The 11,116-nt window shown below is 38.6% G+C and overlaps 1 protein-coding gene across 4 annotated transcripts in view; it reads right to left on the reverse strand.

The window, feature by feature from the left end:
* The window catches only part of RICTOR (RPTOR independent companion of MTOR complex 2), a 124,415-nt gene extending 113,934 nt beyond the window's left edge, over positions 1–10,481 (reverse strand). For 3 of the 4 annotated variants that reach the window (XM_081519273.1, XM_081519274.1, XM_081519272.1), the window contains exons 1-2: positions 10,416–10,481; positions 10,197–10,244 (exon numbers count right to left, since the gene is read on the reverse strand). In XM_081519273.1, coding sequence (XP_081375399.1) covers positions 10,197–10,244; positions 10,416–10,464 — 97 coding nt within the window. In that variant the 5' untranslated portion in view covers positions 10,465–10,481. Of the gene's footprint in view, positions 1–2,671; positions 2,714–10,196; positions 10,245–10,415 lie in introns of all 4 variants that reach the window. The other variant, XM_081519275.1, reaches the window with a different exon arrangement.
* Between the last annotated feature and the right edge of the window lie 635 nt (positions 10,482–11,116).

The raw sequence follows: 11,116 nt of genomic DNA on the forward strand, positions 1-11,116 counted from the left end.
AAGCTTTTTATTTCCTTTTGAAAACTAACCAGCATTTTTAAAAATTTCTTCATTCTGCCAGGTAAAAAAATATACACTTATATATTCAAAACAATTGGAAACATGAACACACAACACTGAATTATCCCGTGACAGAAAAGGGCTATTTTAAGGTTTTATTAAAAATACAAAGTGATTTAAACTTTAAGCCTATGCCAATATAAAATTTAACTCATTACAAAGTTATAAAATTTTATGTTAAGAATTATTCCTACATGAAATACAGAATTCTATACAATGTAAGAATTAATCCAGTCCACTTTATACCACGTTATAGAATTCAAAAATAACACAAATCACAACCTATAGTAATAAAATCACAAACCACTCTAAATAAACAAGGTAAAAATAGCTATTTGCATTCAAATATCCCACTATCATGACTTTATATTAATGTTCTGTGACAGATATGAATATAATTGTATCTATAACACATTGTTAAATAAAACATTCCACAACATTCCACTTGCCACCCCAGATAGTGCCATATAGCTAGAGGTTAGAGTTCACAGCTCACCTACCTCCAACGACTGGAGTCTTCTCATTCTTTCTGCAACTCTATTCCCCTCAGTTTTTCTTTTTTTTTTCTTGGGGGAGGGGGTTGGTGGTGATGGGATTGTGGTGAAGGTTAGGGAGTATATTATACAGAATTATGAGTGAAAGAAAAACCAGGGCAATTAAAAGTTTTACTATATGAGGGATGAACATTAAGCATGGAAATAACTAGCAATATTATTTAAGATGTGATTTCTCAAAATATGAAACTATTGATAAAAAATATATATGTATACACATCTAAAAACAGTTAAACACACTTTTAGCTGGCAAGCTGTTTCTTCTAAGTAACTAAAAGTACATTACTTGGCAATCTTCTTTGTTTACAGCTTCTGTGTTTCTTCACTATTTATTCATTGTAAGAAACACATGAAATTACACTGGGTTCTGAACAAGATTACTTGCAATCCCTGCAAGTGGCAATTCAACTCTTGTTTTGCTCCTTTTAACAGAGTGTTAATTTCCCCCAACACTGTTCATCCTTTACTCAAATAACCAGAGGGTAGGGTGTCTGGATTTGGCAATGAAACATTCCATGTTTTTCAGGATAAACTTAATTTCAAATATTCTCTCTTACCGTCAGGTCACATGTTTAAAGTCAGAAAATACATTTAAAGTCAAAGTCATTTTAATGTGGAAAATAATACAAACACTTCTGGTATCTACTTCCAAACTGCACATATCTAGAAGTAAGTCTGATACAAATGTATAGAGCCCTTTGAACATGCAATATTAATGAAGGGGAGATATACTACAAAACAATGGAAGGAAATTATTTATGCTTAGGTTTGGAATGCAGCCAAACATCTATATACTCACAATCAGAAGCACACAATCACTTTACAACATGCCTAAAATCTCTCACTCTAGTCAAGCACTACCTTCAAAGGTTTAAAAAGCGCTGATCTGAAATATAATCAGCCTTCAGTAGATTTATATACAAAGCTCATCACCAATTTTTTCTCAACAATATGACAGGAATATGTTAGTTCAGGAAAGTTAAGTACAATTTTCATTTAAACACTACCCTTTTATGCAAAGGTCTTACAGGTGTCAACCATTTGATGAGGATTCTCCTCTAGGTCATTCCTTATCTATCTCCCATTTTTTTCTTGGATTCCTTTATAAAGATAACTGGCAGGTGCTTCAAATACTATGTCCTGATACAGGTATATCCCAACTATAATATAAACTCTGTAAAGCCAAGAATTATGCCTTCCTGATTCACATTAACATTTACTACAAAAATATGCTGACTTAACATTAACAAACCATTATAAATCCAAATTCTTCAACATTTTAGGATAAACAAAATGGCAAAGTAATTGAAAGGGCCAGATTCTTGAAAATTCAGGTAATTAAGGTTAAAAACTCTTGTATATTGCTTACTGATCTCAACTGACTCCTTGAACAGGTATGTTTGAAGCCTTGGTACATCCTCAATTTTATTATATTTTATATAAATTTTGTCATTAATAGTCACATCACTCAGTTTATGCAATATGTCTGGCTAGACAACTCCTAAGAGGAATATTAAGAATGTGCTTAGGTTTAGGTTCTCTTTCAATCTTATGACTCTGAACGCACGAATGTTATATTTAGCTAGTTTTACGTAATTATTTTCAGTTTAGACTGGCATCTGTATAATATTCTAAGTACATTCATCCTAGCAATGTAACTTTGAAGTAGCTATTCAGTTTTAACCTGGTCATAGTAACAAAAAAAAGCACAGATAATACAAAACAATGGATGATCCAAAAAGCATAAACAGTCAACTCTCAATTATTCATATGTGGATTACCTAATAAATCTTTTAGCCTGTTTACATCCACTATTCTAAGAGTATTTGCTTAAGAAGTAAAAATTGATGCTAACAATTCAAATGAAAGATACATCAATCTACAGTAGGGGATGAAAGAATACAAAATCTTCCCCAACCATATATGAAGTTATTTATATATTTAGAATCCTCCCACTATTATTTATCTTTTTATGACGTGTAGATAACTGAGAGTGGACTGTATTCAGCTTGGTGACAGAGGTACAAGATACACAGGCATGCAAACCATTCACTCACCCCACTGTGCTTTTCACAGCCCTATTTTCAGTAGCCTGAGACCTGGGAGGGGGAGGAGGCAGCAAGTCACTGCAGATGATCACTTAAAAGGAAATTGAGAGTTGACTATAATTTACATTTAAAGTACTATAAATACCATACTCCTACAAATACTCATTGCTGTTTATGGGAATCCTTCTCACAGTAATTTAACAAGTGATTTAACAAGACTTTCTCTTTAACCTTTCCATATGCCAGAAACACCCTGATATCTGAGAATCACAAAGACTGAAGGTGAAAGTGCTATGCATGTAAAGTAGTATGCATTTGGAGATCAGGAAACTGAAGCCTAGAGAGGTTAAATAAGCATGCCAAGATCAACCTCAGATTAAGGGAGAGAAGAACTGAGTTCTCCAGAACTCAATTTCAATGCTATAGCTAGCAGTGCCTTCAACCCAAAGCTTTCCCCTTGGCTTCAAAGATCACAATCTTGCTAATTTTTAAGCTTTTTTCTCTTGTTGGCCTCTTTCCTTTTATTGATCCTTGCGCTGTGACATATACTCTAACCAGCATATACTCGCACATCCAAATCTTTAGCTTTTTCTCCATTTACATTCTTCCCTCTCTCAGGGCCCTAAAGCAAAGAACAATCAGATTACAAGTTAAAAACAATTACAAAAACATCCATGCCAGAAATTGCTGCTACCTCTTACACATCTCTGACAGAATCAATCATCTGAAACTTAAAGTACAAAGCTGAACTCATTATCATCACTTCCAAAACAATTTCTCCATTTCTTGGCACCAGTGTTTTCATTGTCAAGTCTGCTAATTTAAATACTCTTTTACTTCTACTCTCCTTAATATTGTGCCCCTTTTCTCATCTCTCTCTCTCTCCATTCTTCCTTACAATACATGTTTCAGTTACTAGTATATGATATATGCTGAGGAAGAAGCTTAAGATCCAGTGAAAAAAGAACTGAGCAAAGAACTTAAATAAGGCAATAGTAAGTGATATTTAGAAAGGAATAAACAATGATGTGGAAAAGTAGAGGAGGAAGCAATGAATTCCCACTGGGACGATAAGGAAGGGTTTTCCCAGAAGTGGCATATGACCTAGACCTTAAAAGAATTAGGATTTCTCTAAAGAGTGCTGACAACGGAATTCTAAGCACAGAAAACAACCTATGCAAAGTAAACAGAAACTGCATGCCATGTGCAAGAAATAACAAACAGTCGTCTCTGACTAAAGCAGAGTCCCAGTCAAAGGCACACCACGATCTCCAAGGAGAAACAACATGCACAGGGAATGTAGGTGCTTAGACTAGCAAATTCTCCACAACCCCACTTTGAGAAGCACTGTGTGAAAAGAAGGGAGTGCTTTACCCAAGTGAACTATGTGGAGAGACAGACTGACTGAGAATAGTATGGTTAAGATAGTATAGAAGAAAATAATTCTGGAATCACAAAAGGCCTTCAGTGCCAAGCTAGGAAATCTGGACTTTTTACTGTGTGCAAAAATGAAACTATTAAGTGTACAAGTATTGTTGTTGTTATTTTAAATAAGAGAAATGGGAAGATCAGATCTAGATTTCAGGGAAATAATCTTGGCAATCATATAGCAGAGAAAATGAAAAAAGTGAGAGAAAAGAATATTTTGCTGTCATCCAAACCAGATAATGAGGTCATCCAAATGATACAATGTGCAGTAGACCAATGACAATGAAAATAGGAGAAGCTGGATTCAGTAGGTATTTCAGAGGCAAATTGAGGAAACACGGCAAATGAACAAAGAGGACGAGCAATAGGTTTCTAGCGTGAATACCAAAGGATGGTGGTGGTACCAAGAAAGTGAAACGTGGGTAAATTTTAGGGTGCAAAATTTTATACACCACAATCTGAGACAATTACCTACCACACATACATGCTAATAAGTTTTGCAAGTTTAGAAGAAAAAGTGTGAATAAAAATGTAATTATTGTAACCATTTCAATTCATGGATTTTTTGAAGCTATGAGTGAAAAGGCTGCAGAAGGTAGCATTAATAAGAGAGGACAAGAAAGTCAAGAATAGAACCTTAGGGTACACTTGCTTAAGGAGCTGGAAGACCAGCCAGTAAACTGAGAAAGAGTGGCATGAGAGTTAGGAAAAGAACAGAATTTTAAGACTAGCAACAGTATAGTAGCTAGAAGTGCATAATCTGCAGTTAGTCACTCACTAGTTACTCAGGTAAGGCTGAATAACTTACCTTTCTGAGTTTCAGGCATTAGAATTTTAAAAGCCTGTATCTTCAACTGTAAAAGAGGGATAAGAGAACCTCAAACAGTTGTCGGGGCTTCCCAGGTGGCGCAGTAGTGAAGACTCTGCCTGGCAATGCAGGAAACACAAGGGACAGGGTTCCATCCCTAGGTCGGGAAGATCCCCTGGAGAAGGAAATTCGAGAAGGAATTTCCACTCCAGTATTCTTGCCTGGAAAATCCCATGGACAGAGGAGACTGGCAGGTTACAGTCCATGGGGTGGCGAAGAGTAGGACATGACTGAGCACGCACGCACAGAAAGAGTTGTTGAAGATTAAGTAAAATAATACGTTTTACTGTCTGGAACAAAACTATTAATACAGTAGTAGTACTAATAATAGAATGGGGAACTTAAAAATGCCAATGAATTTTGCATGAGGTTACTAGCATCCTTTAAGAAAACTATTTTAAGTACAGGGGGAGAGCTGTGCTTACAAGACTGAAGGAGTTAAGAAAGAAAACTGTAGAGAGGATAATCTATTCTGTGTGTAGAGCCTATGAAAAAATAACTGTTTTAAAAATATTTGTCTTTATTGTTCCACGTCTCACCATCATCCCATGCCTAGCAAAGTGATCCATAGGAAGAATACAACAAACGTTTGCTGAATATGCGAAAATTAAGCTAACAGGAAGTAAAGAAGCAAGAAATCATCTTCAAAGAATCTTAGGGGAAACAGAATTAGGAGCATAAAATTCTTTTCCAGTTTAGCCTTGGAAACAAAGAGAGATGCTTTATCCTCTGATTCGAGAAAACAGAAGGTAACTATAGGTGAAATATAAAGGGGAGAAGACAAGCAGATTCACATTAGACAGCTTCTATCTTCTTAATAAAGAAATAAAATCCTCCTCTATGCAGGGTAGGAGGATTCCGAAGTCAGTTTAGCATCTGGAGAAAAAAATTAGTGGGCTCATCCATTTCAATATATATTCAACTTAATTTGCCTCCAATACCCTGGTCTAGTGGCCCATCATCTCTTAGATTCTAATAGTGGCCTACAGAGCAGCTCCTCTTCCTACTGTCTTTACTCTTCCCAAGGTGTGGTATATTCTCTTGACATGAGAGCCCACATTTCCTTCCACTATGTCCACTACTATTTTTGAGACGTCAGTCCCTCTGTGAAGCTGCCTCTGAGCCTCTTCTCAAAGAGTTAATCATTCTCTCCTCTAGGCTACTTCTGTTCCTTGTACAGTTTGATTAGTTTATTGTTCCATAGTGCAATCACTTCTTTATGTCTGTTCCAGTAAACTCCAAAAAAGGGAGTAATATCTTCCTCACCTTTAGTCCTCCAGCACTTAATTCAGCATTTATTACATAAAAAGCAGTCAAATGTTTGTTTCATCTACACTGAAGTAAGTGATTAAAAATGAGTTTAATCCTAACTAGAAAAAAATCACAAAACACAGTGTTCAAATCTGCATCATTCAGATAACCTTCCTGCTTTTCTAAGTATTAAAGAGCAGCTAAAACAGTCAACCTTTTCATTCCTACTAATGGAAAAACAAAAGGATTGAATGGTCAAAAATATGTAAGACTCAATACTTAATAAATTATATTCTAATAGCTATATTTGAATATACATGTTTCCATGTCCTAGAAATTCACCTTGAACACAATAATTAAATTATACTAGGAAGGGTTTCTTATTCTAGGAAGAATACTCTCTTCAAGTTATTCAGTACCAGGAAGAGATGCACTAGTGGACTGATTAAAAAAAAAAAAAAGACTATCCTTGCGGTGGAAGTGGTTAAGGGAAGCATTTCAGTTTCAAAATAAATTTTGGCATGCAAAACAGAGACAGTATTTAATGATACCAACAGCAGTTATCAGGGACTTTCACAATTAAGTAGAGTAGTTGCCTGAACAAAACTTAAAGGAACAATTACCAATAAATCAACTATAGGATCTCCTACAATGAAGTTTCTGAACTCAAAATTAACCCATAAACAATTTTTAACTGAAGCACTTTCATACAAACCATAGCAGTAACATCAAAACAAAAACTAAAGAACCTTAAACCTCTCCTGGGCTTCAAGAAGCTTGCAAGGATGGCCAAGTCTTATGACCAAGAAATTTTCTGGAATCAGGGAGAAAAACCATAAAGTAGAATATTTAATATTTTATTAAATAAAATACCACATTTTATCTTAAGCACATATAATAATAATTAAATAAATAATTAAATAATTAAATAAATAATTCTTTACTGAGACCTAATACTGGTAATATCACAGTTTGTTTTTTTTACAGTTGTTATATTCAAGAACTTATAAAGTGCTGTATGTCAATTATCTCTCAAGAAAAGAAGAAAAAAATGATCACAGTATGGGTGGGGGCCTAGGAAACAAACTATGTGATGGGGACATACAAGAGTTTCTTATAACTTACTATATTCATGTATTCCCATATGATTTATATATTTTGAAGCTTTTCTTAACAGATTGAAAAACAAAAAAGAACTCCAGTTCAGAGAGATTATACCCAATTAATTGCATGTCTCAAAAATAATGAAAGCTTCAATACAGTGATTCTTGGTTAACAAGTTCATAATATTCAAAACAATCATCTGAAATACTTTAAATGTGATATCAAGAAGTTTGATTTCATAGTTTAGGAAAGCAACTTTTAGTTAACATCACTCACAAAGTCCTAGGTCCCATTCTGAGTACTATATGGCCTAGGTCATTTACTTCTCATATTCTTAACAACCTTCAAGAATAACCTGAAGTTAATTTTTTTTTGAGCTGAAGAAACCAAGAGTTAATGAAGGTTAAATAAACTGCCCCCAGTTACCCAGCTGAGATTACAACTCAGAACTACTTGACTTTATACTACACACTGATGGCTCCTCTAGGAATTACAATGACCATGGCCTCTATTTTATAATGAACTTTGTTAGACAGCTACACGATGATTTTCTCAAAGGTTACATAAAAATAATGAGAATGAGAGCAAACACTGCCTTGGCATTTAAGAAATGCTTTCGGTTACTCAAACTTTATCTAAAACATGCTGTAATCCAATCCACAAACAGCTGCCCTTCAGCTGCAACCCAGACTGCCCCACAGTTCTCAAATGATTACAAAAGCTTAATTCCTCATGAACTTTCTTCACGTTAGATCCACAAGCCTTCTTCTAACAATGAATGTTTGTCAGAATAGCAGTTTCTCAAACAATAGAGTCACTATACAATGAATCTAACTCAGATTATTTTTCTTATTCAAAACTTCCTTAAGATTTAGGAACAGTTCTTACATGTCCTCTCACTCTTAGTTGCATATTGCTTTTGCAAGCTGTGCATACTTCATTCTAAACTGAAATACATCTTGTCAGGGCAAGCGCTTTCTGCACTTTTTGTATTGATATTATACTAGAAACACCTATAGACACAGATGTTTACTAAACACTCAGGGAATATAGCATTCTAAATAGCAAACATACAGTCCTATCTGTATACTTGAGTGAAACTGGAGTAAACGAAAGGTATCAAGTCAAATTTGTACATAAGCTCTTTTACTACCCCAAATTGTGACACCAGACAAACCACTATATATAAGAGATCAGCAAAGTCAAGTTAAAGCACAAGTATAATTCATTTTCTAGTACCACATTCAAACAGATTTTTAATGCACAAATTAGACCCAAGATCTATCCAATAAATGGTCTTCTCACCTTCATCTAAAACATATATGCACATATATAAATTAAATCACTAAAACTACATCTTTTACAAAACTCAAATGCTAAATTGAGCCCTGTGGGAATCCTGCTTATTTTGTTAGGAAATTTACTAAAAAATCTTTTCCCTCATGTATTTCATACAGACTTTTCATATGCGTGTTATAGTCAAGTTTCCAAACTGTTACACAAAAGTCAAAAGTTTCACATCTCTCTACATTAATAGTCAAACCCTATCTGCTGAAAAAATGTTCTAATTTAGTGCATTAGTGATCTAATTAGTTGTCATTTCTATTACTTAAGCCCTATTTTGTTGCAGAAACTCCGCAAAAGTACCTTGTTCACACGAAACTAAGTCCCTGAACTTTCGGAATAAAATAGTTACAAAAATTTATTGTAGCTAAATTAAAAACTAGCCTTTCAGTTCACAAAAGCGTAATCTTACATTATGATATACAAAGTAAAACAAATTAGAGAATGCACTATGCTTTAAATACAGAGATGATGATCAACAGTGAGTCCGCGTCTAACAAATATTGTAAATAAGTCGTTATGTCAAGTAGAAAGTAGTTTAAAATTTTTATATAGAATGTTTAAAAGGACTTTTTTAAAAACTTCCTAAAGTGTTTTTCAGATCTCAAAAAGGAAACTGGTTCTATACAGCTGAACCAGGTTATACGCTAAGTTACAGCGAGTGTGAAACGACTTCATCGGAATCAATAGACTCAATGTTGTTTACCGTGGAAGAGAAAAGAAAAACCTTGATTGTAACTACCAAATCCTCGGCGAGAAACTGTTGAATAAACTCTAGTTATGGTGACTGATGAAAATATACTGGCCAGTAGCCGGGTTAGGTCCTTAAAAATATAACCCGGGTTTACCCAGTTCCGAAGGTGTAAACAAACCCGTCGCCACTGCAGAAGGTAAACAATGAACCTGCAGCGAGGGTGAGGGGGCGGTCTTTGCCAACTACAGTCTCAGCGGCCCGGGAAAGGGAAACAAGAGGGAAACACACACACTTAGCAGAAATCATGGGCTCTGGGTTTCGCTACCGACTTATCCATGCTGCGGGTCCCCCAGGGCGGTGGGCAAGGAGAAGAGCATCACGCAATCGGCAAGGACCGAGCAGGTCCTGCTTTGGCGCTGGGGGACGGCGAGGGCAGGATGTGGTCGCTCTTCCCTCAGACATCCTCTAGCAACCTAAATAACAGCCTCCACCTCCCTCCGGCCGCCCCTGGGATTCGGCTGCTTGAGCTCCGGGACAGGACGACTACGCTCCCCTCGGGGTCTAGAAAACCCAGAGGGTCGGCGACTCCGCCGAGTCCCGCTTGGTGCTCCCGGGCACCCGCAGCACCCAGAGGCCCGGAAAAGGGCTTGGGGAGAGGAAAGCGGGCACCGGGAAGGGGGATGGGTCCGGGGAGACAGCCCCCGGCTTGCTCCCGCGGGCCGGCAGGCGGGGCTCGGGCTCTGTCTCTCGTACCCTCGCGGGTCCTGTGCGGGGCCGGTCCCTGCCCGCGGCCCCCAACCCCGGCTCCTCCCCAGTAGGACGCCCTCGCCGGCGCCCTGCGTTACCTCGGGTCAGATCCAGCGGGACGTTCTCCTCGCCGCTGTCATTCCGCCCTGCGCGAAACAGACACATAGCCCCAATTAGGATTCGCTCCCAGGCCAGCGGTGGCTGCCCTGGCTCCGACCAGCGCCCCGGCTCGCTCCCCCCGCCCAGGGCCCGGGGGAGACAAGTGCCAGGGGTGGCGGTTGCCGGGCGGCGAGGAATGAGGGCAGCAGCGGACTTACCTCGTATTCGGAGATTCTTCAGCGAGCGGCCGCGGCCGATCGCCGCCATATTGACGGGTTTCAGTCACAACACCGGAAACCTCGCCCAATCGCGCGAGAACCCCTTCCCCTCCCCGCGCGCCGCGCCTGCCCCCCGCAGCATCTCTCCCGCCCCTCGGCGGCGGCTGGCGGCGGGCAGCGGGTGGTGCCGGCTCACCCGGGGCGCGGACGGAATAGGATGCCGACTCGGGATCTCGATAGAGTTTTCGACGCGCTGGTCCCAGAACCAGAGGGTGGAAGGCGCCGCGACGCGCTCGGCCCTCCGGAGCACGTCCGCCAGGAGAGGGCATTTCCCACGAGGGGAATCCCATTGATGCGAATTTGCAGCGTGGAGGATGCTTCCCGTCCAGCCGCCGCGGAAACCGTAATCTAAACCTACGCTAGGTGGGAGGAGGCCGTGATGCGCCGGACTGGCCACCTGCTGAAACCATCCTTGACTGTTTTCAAGTCCTGAAATAGAAAGCCCTTCTTCCTTATTCATCAATTAAGACGATTTTATTAAAACAACAATACCAAAAAAAAACACAAAACACTGCACCGTTTTAATGTAACTAAATTCTGCCTAGAATCGCTTTGCTCCAACCAAGTTAACACATAACAAAGTTTGTTCTCCGACCTCGCTCAGACCACTGTGCTAAGCAGCCTTGCATTTGATCTTCAAA

The sequence above is a fragment of the Giraffa tippelskirchi genome, chromosome 8, assembly GCF_054371585.1.
Source record: "Giraffa tippelskirchi isolate mGirTip1 chromosome 8, T2T-mGirTip1v1.2.pri, whole genome shotgun sequence".
Taxonomy (NCBI): Eukaryota; Metazoa; Chordata; class Mammalia; order Artiodactyla; family Giraffidae; genus Giraffa; species Giraffa tippelskirchi.